This window comes from Chiloscyllium punctatum, chromosome 3, assembly GCF_047496795.1.
Source record: "Chiloscyllium punctatum isolate Juve2018m chromosome 3, sChiPun1.3, whole genome shotgun sequence".
NCBI lineage: Eukaryota > Metazoa > Chordata > Chondrichthyes > Orectolobiformes > Hemiscylliidae > Chiloscyllium > Chiloscyllium punctatum.
Genome location: NC_092741.1, coordinates 45,382,287 through 45,402,731, shown reverse-complemented (window position 1 = coordinate 45,402,731; position 20,445 = coordinate 45,382,287). Strand labels below are relative to the sequence as shown.

At 37.4% G+C, this 20,445-nt stretch overlaps 2 protein-coding genes across 5 annotated transcripts in view; one reads left to right on the top strand and one right to left on the bottom strand.

Moving 5' to 3' along the window:
• The window catches only part of crybg1a (crystallin beta-gamma domain containing 1a), a 209,140-nt gene that overhangs the window by 140,357 nt on the left and 48,338 nt on the right, over positions 1 to 20,445 (top strand). For all 3 annotated transcript variants that reach the window (XM_072552693.1, XM_072552698.1, XM_072552703.1), the window contains 5 exons: positions 1,884 to 1,928; positions 2,012 to 2,130; positions 4,405 to 4,576; positions 7,926 to 8,065; positions 18,828 to 18,954. In XM_072552693.1, the coding sequence (XP_072408794.1) occupies positions 1,884 to 1,928; positions 2,012 to 2,130; positions 4,405 to 4,576; positions 7,926 to 8,065; positions 18,828 to 18,954 (603 nt within the window). The remainder of the gene's footprint in view (positions 1 to 1,883; positions 1,929 to 2,011; positions 2,131 to 4,404; positions 4,577 to 7,925; positions 8,066 to 18,827; positions 18,955 to 20,445) is intronic.
• Positions 9,478 to 20,445, bottom strand: part of rtn4ip1 (reticulon 4 interacting protein 1) — a 110,449-nt gene continuing 99,481 nt past the window's right edge. The window contains exon 9 of one of the 2 annotated variants that reach the window (XM_072552713.1): positions 9,478 to 9,757. In XM_072552713.1, the coding sequence (XP_072408814.1) occupies positions 9,668 to 9,757 (90 nt within the window). In that variant the 3' untranslated portion in view covers positions 9,478 to 9,667. The remainder of the gene's footprint in view (positions 9,758 to 20,445) is intronic. The other variant, XM_072552721.1, reaches the window with a different exon arrangement.

The following is a 20,445-nucleotide window of genomic DNA, read 5'->3' as shown; positions in this document are numbered from 1 at the left end:
GTTCTTATTGCAAATTCAGCTAGGTCAGTATGAGACTGCATTGTAACCAGGTGAGGGGGGCTGATTTGCTCCTCTTTAAACACCTCAGTCAGAACAAATGTTTACATTATTTTCCTTAAACACAATTATCAAACTTTAATTAAAACATGATTTAGAGGAGCCGGTGTTGGATTGGGATGGACAAAATTAAAAATCGCACAATGCCAGGTTATAGACCAACAGGTTTCTTTGGAAACACTAGCTTTCGAAACTCTGCTTCTTCATCAGGTGGTTGTCAATTAAAACATAGTTAACTGGATCAAAATGAAGTAGGCAATTAATTACGTTTTCTTAACTGAAAGAAAGAGCTTTATTACCTACACCCTCTTAAAAAAACATAATATCACATTCACATACACAGATAATCAGCTTCAACAAAGGGCGGGTAAGTAGAATAAAGACAGTAGAAGGGGTTGAACAATTGAGCAATTTCTCGGGAAGTGTTCCACTGTATTTTCACTGCAATTCAAATCTGCGTTGTTCAGAATGATAAAGAGTGGTAAATTCTTCTGATGTCTTGCCTAATGTATGTCCCTCACCATCAGTATAAAAGCTAGTTGAACTGGTCATTTCATTACTATTTATGGAACCTTGTTATTTTGGAAAATGGAGATACAGTACTTACTTCCTTCATTTCCTCAATGAAAGCACTTCAAAATGACTCATAAGTGGAAAATGTTTTAGAATGTTTCTCAGAGATATGATGGGCTTTATATAAAAACCCCTTTTTTAAAAAATATCACAAGAAAGCTAGGATTTTGTTGGGCTGACAGGGACCTTGCACTTTCATCAGAGAACCGGCAGGGCGGTCCTGTCCATTTGGTGAGGTGCCAGGTACAATCAAATGGCCTTTGGGCCATCTCCAGGACTGATGACCACTCAGAGACCGACGACTCCTTGCTGCCACGTGTATCACCATGAATGGTTGCTACTGGTGGTCATGCAGCCAATTGAGATGCAGGATCAGTGGGAGAGTACAGGCTAAAGGTCAATGAAATTAAATGTCTATCAATGAGTTCAGGACATGGGAGAGGGGGAGGAGCAGAAATTGGAGGGGTTGGCTTTCCACGGCTAACTTCTGACCAATTCCAGGTTGATTGAGCACAGGATGGGTGATAGTAAGGCAACACATCTACCGACCTGCCCCTTGCCCCGGAGTGGCTGCTCATGAAAACAATGGTGTTTTAGTGGGTGCTCTTCTGAGGTTGAGTGTGCTCCTTGTAGCTTCCATTTAGTCTCTGACCTACCATTGAATTGCAGTGGGCTCTGCGATTATAGATGCCAATTTCCTTATTAATGAGCCCGAATGAAATCCTGCTCATGACAGCCAGAAATCCCTCATCAGGCCCTTCTGCCCTCCGACTTGATCAGAAGAGCTTTACCCGCCGATGAGAGACTGATATGAGACCCCTTCCACAATCACATGGGCCTGGCCATCATGTTTTCTGTCATGACCGCTCACATTAAATCTTGCCCATATATTGCTAAATTCATTACCACTAGTTCTATACTCAACATGAGGTTTTGAATAGCTCATTTGGCTGGATGGCTGATTTGTGATGTGGAGTGATACCAACAATCCAGGTTCAATTTCTGCATTGACTGAGATTACCTTGAAACTCCTGCCTGCTCGACCTCATTCCTTCTTTGTGGCGTGGAGGCTTTCAGGTTAACCTCACCACCAGTCACCTCTCTCTGTTGAGCCGTCTGGGATTGTGCTAATTTTACTCAACATAGAAAAATTCAGAAATTTATTTGTGCAGGATGTCTAATGATCATATAGTGTGGTTGAAAAATGTTATCAAATAGAATGAAAATTAAGTGGATTTTAATTTATTCATTAGATACCCGGAAGAAGAGAGTCGTCGTTAAATTCTAGACCTGGAAAGGTAAGGATCATGTGCCAATGTTAAGTGATACAATTTGTTAATGAAGCACAAAGTTGGATTTTTAAATAATTTCTGTTTTACAGATTGTCATCTATAATCAGCGCAGTGTAGATGGAGAAGCTATTGAAGTCTTCCATGATGTTGAAGATGCTACCTCTTGGCAGCTCCCCTCTGAAATTTCCATTCGGGTAGTAAGAGGCTGGTGAGTTATTCATTGGGGGATTTCATTGTTTTAGGAATGTTATACTTTGCAGGTTGTTATTAGTATCTTAGAATAATAAGCATCAACTTCACATGACATTAATCTTAATTGTAACACAATTCAAAAATTGCATTATGTTAAGAAGATAGGAAAAAAATCTGTAATGTCAAAAGCTAATAAAATAAATAACATCCTCAAGTTCATGTAGGATGTGAATAAGAGCTGGTTTGTCATTCATATTAATTAAACAGCTAAAATTTGAAGTATTCAAGAAAAGATAGAAACACATTCCTGGTTAGTTAATACTTGGAAAGAGAAATGACAGATTAAAACTTTGAAGAGACCAATTATTTGCTATTAACAGAATTGGTTTAAATACATAGCAATTTGTGACTTTGATTTACTTCAGTATTATATGCTAAGAATTCATGTTTTGGGCTAGGTCAGTAGATTGTGCTTGCTAAGACATGAAAGTAAATCTGCTCTGTTGCATTTGGAGAGTACAATCTGTAGATTTAGTTCGAGGTATGTGATGTGAAGTTTTTAACTTTCTTTTTTGGATTTTAGAATTTGAATAGTTAGCATGTGGATTTTCAGTGTGTCTGGAAGGGTTGAATAGTTAACTTTTAAGTATTTCTGTAACTATGGTAATTTTTTAAAAAACCTAGTGAGAGAAAGACTTCTGCATCGTAATAGACTTTGTTTACTTTCAGAAAACATTACCAATGAATAAGGTAAACAGTTGTGCATTAGGATCCTATTTGGAAGGTCAAGGATTGATCTGTTACTTTTGATTATGGAAAATACACATAGTTTTGAAAAAATGATTTTTAGTTTCAGTTTGGACAATTCTGAAGGGTTCTTCTCACATCATGAAGAAAGATGTTCAAAGTTCCTAAGAAAGGGAAAAGATAGTTTAGATTTGTTAAAAAGTAGGATACCTCAGAGTAAGGAGGTTTGTATTAGCTCCAGACTGGAGTGTTTTGAAAAAATCCAGAAGGGATTATTTGAAGCTGGAAACGTTTATAATGCAGTTTCATAATATTGATGATTTTAGTAAAAAATTCATTTCACACAGTGACTACTGCATGTTTGCATGTACAGAACCAGTTTTAAATTCATAAAACATACGTACATAATGATCTACTAGGCAATGTGGAAGATTGCCTAGGAATGTCCTGTCCCCAAAATATAGGATAAACCAACCTCAATAATTATTACACTAACAACCTACTCTTGATAACAGTGAAGTGATGGAAGGATTCAAGAGTTGTTCTATAAATCAACAGTTGCTCAGCAAAATCATTCAGGGCAAAGTGGCTCACTTGTTTGATTTACCTTCAATATTCACTCCCTTCATCACTGATGCATAGTGGTGGCAACATTATTTATTATTTATTGTAGTAACTCACCAAAGCTCCTCCCATGGCATCTTTCAAACATAAGACCTCTACTAGCTAGAGGTCGAGGGCAGCTGTAAGTTCCCCACAAAGCTGGGGTTTAGAGGTGAGTATCGTGGCCTTCATCAAGGAAAAGGTGTGATAAAAACTGAAAGGTCTGAAGGTGGATAAATAACCTGAGTCAGATGGACGAAACTGCAGAGTTCTGAAGGAGATAGCTGAAGAGATAGTGGAGACATTAGTGGTGATCTTTCAGGAATCACTGGAATCGGGAAGGGTCCCAGAGGATTGGAAAATCACTAACCTGATCAGTCCCATCTCTGGGATAGTTGTCCCATGTTCCGTTTTGGTTGACACTCAGATGCTGTTTGTCCTACGTTTGTGACGTTTAAGTTTCATTCATGCAAAGCCTGCACCTCCACATGTGCATTGTACCTTCCTGTAAGGTCTCCTATCTGGTGGCCCACACTGTTCTATTCCAGCAGCAAGCTTAATGACCCTTTCTCTGTCCTGGGATTTACTAACCTGTAGTGTGCTGTAGAATCCTTGTACGTGTCTTACCAAATCCATGACCAAATGCTTCATGTATTTGTTACAGCATGTTCTCTGAAGAATTGCAGTCCTTACAGGAAGCAGTCCAAAGTCTTTTGAAGCTTCCAGTGGGCTCCCATCTCCCTATTAGCTGTCCCATTATGACTATTAACTGTCGAAGGTTCATTCCCTTAATCTTCTAAGTATTCCTCAATTAACCAGACTGGGAAGTAAATGTGCACTAAAATCTAAATAGAATTGTTCAAGTGAGGCAGAATTTCATTAATATTGTCTGAATGGTATTCATTATGTTGAAAGCAATGTTTTAAATTTTTCCCAACAGTTGGATCCTTTATCAAAAGCCTAACTTTGAAGGTGATAAAATTGCATTGGAAGAAGGTTTCTTAAATCTTACAGATATTTGGGGAAAGGAGTTGGCTGAAGACGCATGTGATGATACATTAACATCTACCCCTAATGAATGTTCGATTGGCTCTTTAAGAAGAATAGTCAAGGTAAATGTGGTTCTTAAATTTTTAAACAGGAAGTAGCTGGTTATTGACCCACATATTAGATTTGATTTGTCATCCATCTCAAAGACTCCTGAATTTTCATTAGGATGTCAGGAGGTTGAATATGCTTTCTTTTCCAATATTATGCTTTTTATCTTTGTTCATGTTTCAACAATCTTCCTTTCACCAAACTACCTGCTGTTGTTGGACAAGAAGCTATCTTTGTCTGTTGGTTAATTCCACTGGAAAGAGACTATGAGAAGGAGGAAGTAAGAGAATCAGAAAGAGCTTTTCCAGTGGCTTAGTGTAAAAATAGGGTATATCAGTAACTTCAAGTCTTGTATGTATAAGAGATATCTTTGGTTTGCTAGGATAGATTCAAACTCAAATGTTTGTTTGCTTGATACGCTATGGTGCAGAACCGAATTGCATTTGTGACAATGTATATACACATTTTTGAAATTAAGAAAAAGTAACCTCATTATGCAAACTCAAGCTTGTGGATCATCCACAAGTATGGGTATCCTCCTGTATGAGTATCCAGATTCCAAGATGCTGGAGTACATTAGTAGTCCAAGGTAATTAAAAAAAAATTAGATTAGATTCCCTACAATGTGGAAACAGGCCCTTCCATCCAACTTGTTCACACTGACCTACTGAAGAGTAACCCACCCAGACCCATTCCCCTACCCAATATTTACCCCTGAATAATGCACCTAACACTATGGGCAATTTAGCATGGGCAATTCACCTGACCTGCACATCTTTGGATTGTGGGAGGAGACCGGAGCACCCAAAGGAAACCCACCCAGACACGGAGAGAATGTGCAAACTCCACACAGTCGCCCAAGACTGCTATCAAACCCGGGTCCTGTGAGGCAGCAGTGCTAACCACTCAGCCACCGTGCTGCCCATTAGAGTAAATTTTTTTCAACTCCTGATATTCTGCTAACATCCAAGGTAAAATAGTTATTTTGGAATGTTTGGTGACGACTGGGTTGTGCTAATCTAAGTTGCTGTCCCAAGGTAAAAAGCTATACACACAAAGAAAATGAACTTATTTTTAACGATTGTGCATTGTTAGGATATTAAAATTTATGATTTGGTTCCTAATGCAATAAAGAGCACATTCTAGTTGGGGGTTGGGGCAGTCCATTGGGTAGGTGGTATTTTCATGATAATGACCCAGGACCGGCAATCCAGAATCTCAGACTAATGTTCTGAGGACACGCATTCAAATTCCACCATAGCAGATGGTGAAATTTGAATTCAGTAAAAAATCTGGAATGAAAAACTAGCCTCATGGTGACTATTTAACAACTGTTGATTGTAGTAAGTGGCTGTCTGGTTACCTCTCCTGCTTACATGTATCTTTCGATCCACAGCAATATAGTCAATACCTTCTGGGAAATTATGGAAAACAAAAACAATTGAAAAAATGTTAGCCAGCAAGGAAGGAGTCTTAACCAGGGTTTAAATAATAAAAAATAATATCAAGCAAGGAAGTATCCAGAGAACATAGTAGAGGACAACACAGGAACAGATCCTTTGGCCCAAGTCAGTGCCGAGCATGATTCCGTTCTAGACTAATCCCATCTGCCTGCACCTGGTTTGTTTCCTCTATTTTCTGACTATTCATGTGTCTGTCTAAATACTGCTTAAACATGGCTATTGTATCTGCTTCTACCATCACCCCTGTCAATGCCTTCCAGGCATCTACCATTCTCTGTGTAAAAAAACCGTGCCTCATAAATTCCTTTAAGTTTTCTCCTCTCATGTTAAACCTAAGGATGTGGTGGAGGCTGGTACAATTGCAACATTTAAGAGGCATTTGGATGTGTATATGAATAGGAAGGGTTTGGAGGGATATGGGCCGGGTGCTGGCAGGTGGGACTAGATTGGGTTGGGATATCTGGTCGGCATGGACGGGTTGGACCGAAGGGTCTGTTTCCATGCTGTACATCTCTATGACTCTATGCCTCCTAGTATTTGGTATTTTGGCTAAAGGGCTCTGACTATCCATGCCTCTCATAAATATATAAACGTCTATCAGGTCGCCCCTCAGTCTATGATTTGTTCAACCTCTCCTTATAGCTGATACACTCCATCTTGGTAAACCTCTTTTGCACCCTTTCCAAAGCTTCCACATCTTTCCTTAATATGGCAACCAGAAGTGCAAACTAAATTTCAAGTGTGGCTTATCTGAAGTTTTTTACAGCTGCAACATAGCTTGTCAACTTTTTTACCCAATGTCCTGATTAATGAAAGCAAATATGCTCTATACCTTCTTTACCACCATATCCACTTATATTGCCACTTTCAAAGAGCTATGTACTTGCATCCCAAGGTCTCTCTGTATATCAATGCTCCTAAAGGTTCTGCCATTTACTGTATACTGTCCTCTTGCATTTGACCTCCAAAAATGCATTACCTCACACTTAGCTGAACTAAACTCCATCTGCTGTTTCTCTGCCTGACCATCCAAATGATCTATATCCTGCTCTATCCTTTGATAATTTTACTCACTATTCACAACTCCACCAGTTTCCATGTCATCTGTGAATGGCTGGATTTAAGATTGAAATGAAAAACGGAAGCTATAATAAATGCTGATAAATTGTGACTGCTAAATAAACCTACAATTGTGGAAAGGCAACAAATCATGTATTCCCTATCTTCTACGTGAAAAGTAGCTATGTAGCAAGTAGTAAGTCAAATTTTAGCATTTTTTAAAGTTTATGAAAACTTGGAGCATTTATTAATTACTGTCATTGTGCATCGTATAAAGTTAAAAGGTTACAGGAACTTTGGTCTCCAAGACAAAATAAGCAATACATGCTACCTAGATTGGAGGAGAGAAAACAGACGGAGAGAATTCACTACTCTTGATGTTTGAAGATGCTGTTGGTTGAAAAAAGTGAAACTTTATTGGTTGATTAAGCTTTGGCTGGTAGTGAATGTCAAAGAGGATGGGAAATTAAGAGCAATCAAACACAAACACGAAATTGCATGTCTCAAGTCCAAATGAAAAGAAGAAATAGGAATCCACAAACAATTAAATGTGCTGGATTCTGCTCATCACCATTTTGTCCATAATTTACTGTTGGTGATAAAAGATACAAATATGCGTGAGATCAAAAGGCCTGTTTTATGGATCAGTGAAATAATAAGTATAAATACAGTGGAGCTTATTCTAGTAGTATTTCATTTTTTAAAGCAGTACACATGGATCCTACAAAAGAATGCTTTGACTGACGTAAGTGCATTTTGAGATATCAAAACTTTCTTGTTCGAGGCCAAATAATTGCCAAGAATATAATGATCTGAAAATCTAATTTATTATATTTTGCAGAAGTGGGGTTTACCAGAAATAGATTTATGCACAGAACTAGATGGTCTGGGAAGGAAAACAACATACATTGATGACATGGAAGAAGTAGAAACATATGGGATTGTGGAGCCAACATTATCTATTGAAGTATATTCGGGCACGTAAGTAGAAGGTCTTGATCTTGAGGAATTGAGGAAATGAATTAGTTAATGCGATGCTCATTCTTGCTGTACAAAAATTATATTAGTCAATTCAATAACAGCACTTCTATTTGAACATTTGGGGAAGATTCTTATTTAGCTGAAATTGTCCTCATGTAACTTTGCCTGCTGTAACTTGATAAAAACAACAGTAATGCTCAAGACGTCACACAACTGTGGTGTTGGAAGAAATGGTAGTATGACCTTTGTCCTATGACTTCAGAAAATAAGTCTGCCAAATTTCTGCACTGAGTACAATTATTGATTAATTTTGCAATTATATATAACAAAAACTAGTTTTACTTGGATGATCTAATTTGCATCTGGAAAACTGAAATTCGTGATCTGGGTTTCAGTATTCACAAAGCACAATCTGGCTCTGTTAACTGGGTAGCAAACCCATAAAGCAAAGCATTAGTCAGGCTGCAAGTCTATTGTTGTGATTTGGTACATGGATTAAGCAAGGCATGTTAATGCTTGTGAGATTCATTCTAGAAATTCAAATTTTCTAATTCATTGTCAGAAAGAATAGTTTTAAAGGTTTCAGTCAGCATTGTTGAGAAGCCCTAATAGGTTTACCATGCGCATGTGGATGACTGCTAAAACTGTGGCTTGAGGAGCCTGTTGATGCTTAGTGTAGTTGAAAGCTCCTGTAGTGTAAAATGATACATAGTTCATAGACACTGTTCTGGAATCTCAACTAAAACAGCATCATTATAAGTTAATAAGTTTCTAAAGCTTGGCAACCCTCTTTGCAAAGTTCGGGTACAACAATCATACCATTAATTGTGAGAGGTATCTCACACACCACCTTTAACATCACTACAATTCTCTCCATCATCAGACAGTTTCAGATGCAATCTGCAAATCTCAAGAACACAGTGTACTTCCACAGGACAAAGTTGAACAAAATCAGAAACTAGTTCTATCATTGTTTTGCCCTTCAAGAGATAATAGCTAGCATGTAAAGTATAGTTAAGATATTAAAATCTTGCTCTTCCTCAGCTAGTACAATTTACTGAATATCACAACTTATTTTGACTATATCTCAAGAAGAAAAAATTAGTTATAATTACAATATAAAAGCAAATTTTCTTAGGGTTAGGCAACCCTAGAACCTGCATGAAGGAGGTATAGGTTTTTGTGGCTCTATTTCTTTCCCTCTGAATAGAATAGAATATCCTTTATTGTCATGTGTACTCAAGTACAGAAGCACAGGAGTGCAGTGAAATGTTTTTACAATGTATCTAATGGCACCATCTTAGATAGATGTACCTAAGTCCAAATCTTGGATATAAAAGCGGGATGAAAGGAAAAGTAGCATTACTTACAGTATCTAAAAAAATAAGTTAGATGTAAGAGAGTTACAATATGGTTAAAGGATTGATATTACAGTCCGGTAAAGAATTTCAAATAGCAGCAGCTCAGCGAGCACATGGTCTGACTGCTTGCGCCAGGCCCCAGTCCAGCAACGGTCCCACTTCGCTCCAAGCTTTCAGTCTGCTCTGCACTTGCACTCAGCTGCACCAAGGGAGGTTGCACTGCTCCGGGAATCACTTGCCCTTACACTGCACTGGGACTTGTCCACCTCACGCTGTTCTGGGACTTGCTTCCCCTCATGCAGCACCTTCCCCTTGCACTGCTCAGGAACTGCTAAAAAGAGAGAAAAATAAGAAAAAGAAAAAGAACAGGTGAAGTAGAGGTGCTCTGATTGAGCATCCTATTTTGCCAGAAGGGGTGAAGTGGAATGATGCTTACCATTGTTGTCTTACTTTGAATACAACAGCCAGAATTTTCACAAAGGGCTTTGCACCTTAACCTAAATGGTGCTGGTGCTCTGAATCTAGAGGACCTATCCTCATATCTAGCATCACCATTTATGCCATGTGACATGGGAAACTGGGTGTGGGATGTACATGTGCTTTCAGGGTTCACATAGGCAGCAGCACAATTAAAAATGCAGCTACCGTCATTCAGCAATTTTCATTATTGTTATTTCCGAAACATTAGGTATTAGAGAAAACAACTTAAACTGACTAAATCTCTTTGGACATGTCAGGCACCCTTTTTGGTTGTAAATAGTGAACATAAATGTGCATAAAAAATGGATAAAGTTTGTGGATCTTTTGGACCAGCAAGTCATTTAAATTCCCTGTTCTGTACATTTTTTGGGATAATCGTACCTGCAGTTAAAATAAAATTCATGTTTGTAATTTCAATTGATACTTATTGATATAAAACTGATGATGATTATAGTACTATTGTGCTTGACTCCTTCCACACTTATCACTTTTGAAGGTGGGTTTGAGTTTCCAACTTTATTGACAGCTTCAACTTGTTTAAATAGAGATAAGCTGCATTTGACTTAGGTTTAGGATTAAACATGTTCATTATAAGGGATTTGAACGTGTTAATTCAATCAATGAGTCTTTTTATTAGAAAAAGTCCATGTGTAGCAGTGACTTCAAAAAAACAAGGTGGATTGGCATAGGTTGGCATGGTAGGTATAAGGGACCATGGGGGTGGGTAGGTTGGCATCTAAGGTATGAGGGATCATCGGTTTGGATGAGTACATTGGGCATGAATTGGGCATGGCGAGTGTGTGAGGACTGTGGTCTTGTGGGGAGAGGACTAGAGGACCTTACTGTTTTTTATATAACTGGGAAAGGTTCAAGAATTGAGTCTGCCTCAGCATTTGGTAGCCCTTGCGACTGCCTCCTTGCTGTTACTGGGGTGAAGAGTCAACTTCAGTATGTTTCCTGTGGTCCCACCCCCTCACTACCACTCTCTGAATGAAAATCTAGTCACTCAGGGATGCTTCACCTGAGCTGGGTTTGCAAGGTCAGGAAATTGCCTGACTCTGCACACCCAACCCAGAAGTAAAAGTCTAAGGGCTAGGTTATCAGCCTTTTTTTAATCTAAAGGTTTATTTAGTTTCATGTGGTGTATTTTATCCATTATGGTAGCATGTTTGTAGACTTCATAGAAGAAACATTTTATCTGAAGCGTTGCTTCTTCTGAACACTAAATTAATTCAGAACTTAATTGTGATCAACATATTTATGTTTCACTAAAGCACAAAATAGTTGTTTGACAAATGCTACTTCGAAATAGTTCTGAAAAATTGAAAATGATACTTGTGATTCAGCAAGTAAAATTAAGGCTAAGCAAATTGGCTCAGTGGTTAGCACTACTTACTCACAGCACCAGGGACCTGGGTTTGATTCCAGCCTAGGGTGACTATCTGTGTTGAGTTTGCACATTCTCCCTGTGTCTGCGTGGGTTTCCTCCAGATGCTCTGGTTTCCTCCCACAGTCCAAAGATATGCCGGTTAGGTGAATTAGCCATGCTAAATTGCCCATATTGTTCAGGGATGTGTGGTTAGGTGCATTAATTAGTGGTAAATGTAGAGTAATAAGGTTGGGGAGTGATTCTGGGTCGGTTACTCTTCAGAGGGTTGGTGTGGATTCTAGGTTCTAAGTCACACCATTTCCCAATGAGCAGATACATTTGTACATCAAAGCATTGCAAAGAAGAAATATGTGCAGCGATTCTGGATGCACCCTGATAGTCAGCATACCACACAGCCAACAGGTTTCAGCCCGTACACTATTACAAAGGCAAATCTGAAATAGAAACAGGGAGTGCTGGAGAAATCTACAAGCCCTGGCAGTACATTTTGAATCTGCTGACTCTTCTTTGGAACTCAACACTCAACTCAGTCCATACATTTACTTTGTTCCTGGTCAAGCTGATTGTTTTCATGACACTTCTCAATAATTTGAGAGAGAATCTCTTCCTTCAAGATTTAATGTTTATCATGTTTGCCTGGATGCATGTAATAGTCACTGTAAGACAATTGTGTAGCAACACTTTTATCCATATTTTTATTTCTTTATGCTACACTTCTATAGTATATAGAAGCAATTTCCCTATCTTCCATTCAGCTGTAAACACACTTTATAACTGGCTGACTTGAAAGATTTGAGTAACTTCTCTTCACATCAGACACTGGTATACTTATTTTAAATGTTAAATTTGCAAAAGGTATTTTTTCTCTCTTAGTCTCCCGTGGTTCTTCTTATTTCATGTATTTATGAATTTCTGCAAGCTAGATGTTTTTCTGTTTTAGACATCAGCTAACTTTTTTTGGAACTGTGATAAATTGCTCTCTTTCAGCCCTCTTAACTTGTCTAGCGTCTTTACTTACGCATACTTTTCCTCTTCCAATAACAATTACTTTTGTTGAAATTTGTTACACTACCCTCACTTGTTCCCTTAAAAACCACCAAATATTCAATGATATCTCCTATTATTTACATTTACCTTGCATTTTTGCATCTTTATTTTGCAAGCATTATTTTGCAAGGATTTTTTAACATTAAAGCAACTACTATTTATATAAAAGTATTTCTTGTTCTCCAATTAATTCTTCTGGCTTTTTCTAAATACTGCCTGATCTCAAGGTAAAAAGTCAACCAAAATCTTCTGAACAAATAGTTGCTTTTAATAATTATATTAAATGGAGATATGTTTATGAAATAACTGCACAGAGGCCAATATCCCATCACGAAGTCTCCCTTTATTTACATATTCACAGGACATGGGCTCTGACCAGCCAGCTCAAAGCTGGTCCCTAGAATAAGGAGCCTCGCTGACTCTCCTGTTTATATTTTTTTCATCATTTGTTCCAATTGCAATTTTAACTGTGTGAAACAGCTACACAGAGGCTGGTATCCCGTCACCCTTTATTTACTTGTGGCCAGTCAGCTCGGAGTCAATTGCACGAACTGAGGAGATGACTCTCCTGTCTATATTTTCATTGTGTGTGCAGATGTGAACTGCAATGGAAAAACAACAAGTGCATAAATATTCATTTTCCATCACCAGGAAAGAAGGAAATACCCGAGTGGCTGGTGATAAGAAGTTCCCTTCTCGTCAAAGGGCGATGCTGCGTGATCAAAAAGTGAAAGCGGAAGGCAGGGACTAAATCAAAATAGAGTCAATGGGGGAAATAAAACACTCCACTCCCTGCAGTGCCCACCTCTCCCTGAAAACTTTGAGGGTGTTGGTAAATACAGCATGCTCCTTCTCAAAGGACACCCAGGCATGGACGTAACCACGGAAGAGGGGCAGGCAATCGGCCATAACGACCCCCTTCACGGCCCACTGCCTGGACCTGTTAATGTTCAGTTTGGCCCCTGTTTATATTTGTAAGCCAGGGCTTCTTAATTTGCCCAGGTGAACAACTCTAATCGAGGATTTTATAATCTACGAAATCCACCTGGCCCTTATTCCATTCGCTACAGTTTAAAACTTGTAAGTGATGGATTAGCATTATACCATATGCTTCTGTAGATGTAGTAGCACAGTTGTTGTGTTGCTGAACCTCATGACATTTGGGGAATTTAAATTTTATTGGACAAATTAAATCTGCAATAAAATTCTGGCACCACTAATATTGACAATGAAACTAACCAAGCTTCTGTAAAATGTTCACAATAACCTTTCAGAAAAGATTTCTGCCATCCTACCTCTCCTGGCCTACATGTAACTTTAGGCTCACAGCAACATGACTGAAATGGCCTGGCTGCATTGCTTCAAGGCAGAGGCTCACTACTATTTCTAAAACTGTAAATGCTGGAATTGCCAGTGATGCCCAGATCCCATGGATGGATAAAACATAAAATCTTCATTCACATTTCATCTTTCATTTTAAATTATCAGATTACTCCTAAGAATTATTTTGCAAAGTAAAATAATTCTTTAGCTGTCTTAAATTGATTGCTAAATACTGTCCTATCTGGAAATCGTAAAATATTTTTAACAAGGGAGCCTCAAACACTGTGAGATCATTGGCATAAATTCTAGAACTCTTTATTAAAGTGAACGGACAGAAAATCATAGGAAACACCTTTGACAGTGAGGAGTGCTTCAATTGTTCTTGGTTTTTGCGAAAGAGATCAAACTGACTGCACATAGTAGTTATCTCAATATATAATCCATTGTAGTATAACTGGATCCTAGGACTTCAATCTTGATTTACTTAAGACAAAGCACTTGGAAACTTTGGCTTGGTTAACAAGTACACTTTAATTTTATTACACCCCTAAACTATTTTCCAATGTGAACTCAATCATTTATACAATCTTGTGCCTGTGCCATACCTTAATCTTTTACAATAGAAATGTATAACTTAGTTAAGCACATTATGACAGGCTGTTATAGTAAGATGCAACATGTCTTACAGCATTTATAGTTGGTTGTCTATTAATTTTTGCATCACCCTCTTTATTCTGCTAGCATTCATTTGGCTAGAGATAGCAAACTTCTAGAGGAGGCTTCAAAAACAGCATTAGTTATTTTATGTGTGCAAATAAAGTGCCTACAGTCTGCGTGAAATTTGGTTACTGCACACTGAGTGAGTATTGTTTTGAGCCTTTGCCTATGCAACAGCCTGCAGGTTTCATTCTGGATGTTGATCCTGTAGAAAATGAATCTGAAGAATTACTAATGGGGGATAAGGAGACAGCAGACGAATGGAACAGATATTTTGCAAGAGCAAATTACTGCAGATGCTGGAATCGGCACAGAAAACAAAAAATGTTGGAAATCACTGTGGGTCAAGGAGTATCCATGCTAACATTTTGTGTTTAGATGATCCTTCACCAGAGCTGTGTTGGGGAAGGGAGGGAAGAAGTGAAGAAAATTACAATTACCATGAAAGTAATACTGAATAAATTGTTGGAGCTGAGATGTGACAAATCCACGTTTCCTGATGAATTTCACCCTGAGGTCTTGAAAGAAGTAACAAGTGAGATAGTTGATGTACTAGTTTTAATTTCCAAAAATTGCATCAGATTCAGGGAAGGTTCTTTAAGATTGGAAAATAGCTAATATAACTCCTTTATTCAAAAAGGGAAGAAGGAAGAAAGCAGGAAACTATAGGCAAGTTAGATTAATACCTGGCTTGCAAAAATGTTAGAAGTTGTTCTTAAAGATGTTTAACAGGGCATTTGCATAAATTCAAGTTAATCAGGTAGAGCCAGCATGATTTTGTCAACAGGAAATCATGCTTAAGTAATTTATTGGAGTTTGTTGAAGTAATTTGTTGCTGTAGGTAAAGGGAAATCAATGGATGTTTTGTACTTAAATTTCCAGAAGGCCTTTAGTGAAATGCTGCATCAAAGATTATTATGAAAAATAAAAGATGATGGTGTAGGGAATAACATACTGGTGTGGATAGATATTTAACTGACTAACAGGAATAAAACTAGGAATAAACGTCACGAGTGATGTGCCACAGTGGTCTTAACTCTTCACCGTTTATATAAATGATTTGGATGAAGTGTCTGCTAGTATGGTAGTTAAATTTGCTAATGACACAAAGATTCCTTAGAAAGTGAGTTGTGAAAAGAAGATAAGGAACCTACAAAGAGATATAGATTGGTTAGGTGAGTGGGCAAAGATCTGGCAAATGGAATAGAATGTGGGAAAAGGTGAAATTGTCCATTTTGACAGAAAGAATGAAAAAAAACATATTATTTAAATGGTGAGTGGTTGCAGAGTTCTGACATGCAGAGAGATCTGGGTGTCCTAGTGCACAAATCTCAGAAGATTAGTGTGTAGGTACAGCAAGTAATCAGGAAAACTAATAGAAAGTCAAGTTTTATTGCAAAGGGAATTAAATGCAAAAGCAGGGTGGTTATTCTTCAGTTATACAGGGCTTTAGTGAGACTCCTTCTCTGTACAGACTGTTCACTCTCCCTATAGATGATGTTAATGCATTGAAATATTTGCAAAACTAATACCTGGAATGGGTGGGTTGCCATTTGAGGAAAGGCTAGACAGGCTAAGCTGATATGCTCTGTAGGCAAAAGTGAGAACTGCAGATGCTGGAGTTTGAGTCAAGATTAGAGTGGTGCTGGAAAAGCACAGCAGGTCAGGCAGCATCCAAAGAGCTGGAAAATCAACATTTCGAGCATGAGCCCTTTCTGATGAAGGGCTCCTGCCCAAAATGTCAATTTTCCTGCTCCTCGGATGCTGCCTGACCTGCTGTGCTTTTCCAGCATCACTCTAATCTTGACTCTGATATGCTCTGTAGTTTAGAAGAGTTGGAAGTAACTTAATTGAAATGTACAAGGATGTAGCCTCACATATGAGAATCTAGAACTAGGGATCATGGTTTGAAAATCAGGGATTGCACATTTGACACAGATGATAAACCATTTGTTCTCTGGAGTATTGAGAGTGTTTGGGATCACTTCCTCAAAAAAGGCAATAGCTGCAGAATTTTGCAATGTTTTTAAGACAGTGATCAATGGATTCTTGATTACCACGGGACTAAAGATTATTGGGATATGAGAGAATGTAGAGTTAACTCAAAAATCAGATCAGCATGAGTTTATTGAATGGCAAAACAGGCTCAAAGGGCCAAGTGGCCTCCACATATTCTTTGGTGACATGTTTGTAAACTGTGTGATTTGTATTTTTTGATATAATTTATTTGAAGTTTGGGGTTTTAGGTTCTGGATTAATGAGAGATATGCGTTTTTCTATGATTCTGAAGTATTTCTGTAGCCATAGTAATTTATTTTAAAACAGATTTTGAGGTATGTCTTTAGAATTAATGGGTTTTGTGTACATTGGTAAGGTTCTATGATATACAATATAAATAAGCTACAGTTTAGAAGATCATGAGATGTCTTTTAAAGTTTAAAAGAAACACTTAAAACTTAGAGAATTTACTTTGACTTTTACTGTGAAATTCGAGCAGGCCTCTGAAAAGCATGGATAAAGATGGTTCTGTACCAGGGAGGAATGGATATATTTTTACTACATTAGAGTAAGAAGTTAGTGCTAATCCAGACCGAAGATGTTTGGATAAAACCCTGAGTAAGTTATTTGAAACTGAGTAGTTTAAGTTTGGGTGCAGTGTAAACTCTGGGAAGGAACTATTTGCAGTTCCAGTTTATAAATTGAAATCACTAGTGCTTTAACCTAGTGAGGTGTTAAAGACAGGGTGTCTGATGTGAGTACTGCATGATTGGCATTTATGTCTACTATGTCGGTTGTGTTTTGGGTCTATAAAAATCTTGTTATTTTTCTTAACAATTTATGTAGGACTGTTTTGGGATTAAGGAGATTAAACTTTTATTGGGTGTATATGAATCTTTGAATTTGTAGGTAGTTTGGTTTTATTCAATTTATCTTAAACTTCTTTTTCATTGTTAAAGCAAAATCTGCAGCATTATCTGCTTATGTTTCAGCAAGAGCTCATTTCATTAAAACTAAAGCAATCAAAGTGTGGTCTATCAAAGCATCTTATGTGTTGTTCAAGCATTTTCTCTTTGTTTTCAGTGTAAAGCATTTTGAGTATTTTTATTAGAAGAGCTGTGTATAATTTATCTAGAGTAAATTAGTTGTTGTATTAAAATGTATATGATCTTGTGTGTTGGTAAATTTCCAAAAAATAAAGTTTGATAAGGACTACATAATCGACAAGTGAATAAGTTCAGAGAATGCTGGGTCAGAGGACAAGTGGCAGAGTGGTTAGCTAGTTGGCTTCAACCAGAAATAAGAGTGTAGCAGTGAAGAATGGCAGAAGATAGAAAGTGGTGCTGGTGCCCACAGCATACATTTATAATTTGTGTTAGAAGTTCACGGAGTGTATTTGCAAGCACAAAGACCAAAGTACTTTGGAAGAGCTTCTTTATTTCTTCATACATTTCTTCGCTTCTCCATTCTAATGTACTCTCACTTCCTCCTGGCTGGCTCTTTATATACACTTTCATAAGTTTTTTTTAATAAACCTACTTAAACATCTTACGATGCACTCCCAGGCAGATAGAACTTGAACCCATACCATCTGGCCCAAAGACACTACCAATGCACCGCAAGACAATTTAGATTTTAATGCAATAACTAATTAATTCTCAAAATCTCAATACATTGTTAACTTTAACTTCTAGATATTTAATATCCTATTAACTGAATTAAAGATTAAAAATTTGGATTTTGAAATAAAAAGACATTTCCAAAGTATAAGGTGATATTGATGTTCCATATTAGGAGGACCACAATATATCACAAGCATATTAACAAACTTGCAGAATAGGCATATAATTCAAAAATATTTTTCAAGATAAATAAATGACTTGTTTTTGCAAGAAGAGTAAGACATGTTGTGGTATTATTTAGAAAGTTGAAATCTAAATGAGATAGAGGTGCCTAGATATCTGGGAGTCCAGATACATAAATCACTGAGAATAACAACAAAGGTCAACAAGAACCAAAGACAAACTGAGGAGTAGAACTGAAATGTAAAGTTATCCCAACACATTATTGAGCATTGGTTATACCACATTTAATATGTCATTTGATTTGAGTGATAGGACACTTGAGACTGTACAAAAAATGGTTACAACATTGATGCACACAACGTAGAGGTACAATAAAATCAGAAGTATATTGACAGGCTGATTCTCATTGCCATTTAGAGTGGTTGAAGTGAATAGATGCATTTAAGGGGAGTCTAGATAACTATATAATGAAGAAGGGACTAAAGGGTCATGTTGTGACAAGGTTAGATGAAGAAAGGTGGGAGGATCCTCAAATGGAGAATTGACACTGACCTGGACTAGTTGGTCTATTTTTGCGCTATATGTTCGATGTACTTTGTAGGCTATGATGTAACTCTTGCTTGTTGAAATTTGTTTTTTAGTTGGATTCTATTTGAAGAGCCTTTCTATCAAGGAAATTCTTACATTGTGGAACCTGGTCAATATCCTTCTCCAGAATCTTGGCAGGCAGTGAATCCATTCATCAGCTCGCTCAAACCATTGAAAATGGTAAAAAAAAAAGTCCTTTTTTCATTCATATGTGAAAATTGTTTTTTTAGACATTTAAAATTAACACAAAATTATTAGACTTCTACAAAATAGCTAGATGTATTGTTGATCTATACCACTGGTGATTTTTCTTTTTCACAGTTGAATTTAAATGCATACCAGGGTTGACCGACTGAGCTGAGACAGCCTTTTGCAAAACTTAACATGTTAATATTTTAAAACTGTTTGATTCCACTTGAGTAAGTTTTTAAATAGATCATTGGTCTTATTAATGTTGACTGTCTACCACTTCATGCTTTTGTGCACTGTGATGTGTGAAAGGCAGTTGTTCCCTTTTATGCATTTTATAAAACAGCAGACGTTCCTTCATGTGCATTTTAATTGAGATTTCTTCCAGCATGTTCAATATTAAGGAGATAACGAAAGTATAGAGCAGGAAAGAGGCCTGCAGCCCCCTGCCTGGTAAACAAACCCTCGACCATTGGTTCTGTCAAATATTGATCCTTATATTTTCAATAAGTTTTTTTGCACATTTACCGAAAGTACTTATAATGAGGTAAATAAATCCAAACTTTTCTGCATTCCCTTTATCCCATGAATTTAGAGTTTGTGGAAACCTTAGGTTATTGTGGATCATTTTACCAATACCTTCCAGGAACCTGAATATTTGAGTCATAACTTTATTGAGCCTTCTTTTTATTCCCAAGTAAATAATCCAGAGTTGTTAATTTATGCAAATTTCTCAGCTGCCTTAAATTTTGCTATCAGTTCATTTTTTTTCTTTACTTGGATTTACCTTGTTGGAAGTATGTTGGCCACAGTTGTACTCAGCGTTCCATGTGATTCAGCATGACTTCCTTGATATTATGTTTAATCCCCTGGTCAGAATGTGCTGTACCTTTCCTTAGGTTAGATCTCCTTAGTGCTGCCATAGAAACATTAATGAAACAGGAGTATGCCATTTGGCCCTTTGAGCGTAGTACACTATTCAGTCTGGTCATGGCTTGTCATCCAACTCAGTACCCTGTTCCCATTTTCTCCCCATTGCCTTTGATCCTTTTAATTCTAAGAACTGTATCTGTGCCATTAGTTTAGTGAGCAGTCCACTAATAGTGACCTGAGAACCCTTTACTACATTCTGTCTTGTGGACAAGGGCTATTAAGTTTCCTTCACTTGTCTCATCTACATGAAATATTACCTACCATTAATAATTTGACTGTTCCTCATTGTTTGAACTTCTCCTTGCAATTAGGAGTTATCTTGTGAAGTTAGGTAATTTTATTTCTACCCCAACCCTCAAATCAACTGTAATGTTGGTAACAATAACATCCTGTTGATGAGTTTTTGCCAAGTTGATGAATCTAAATTAGGGAAACTAGGATGGCATGAGATACAGACTGTCTATGATAAATTGGAGAACGCTACTTCAAAGGGATGATGGCAAATAGGTAATGGCAAACATTTAAAAAGACCTGGATAAATTAACAATT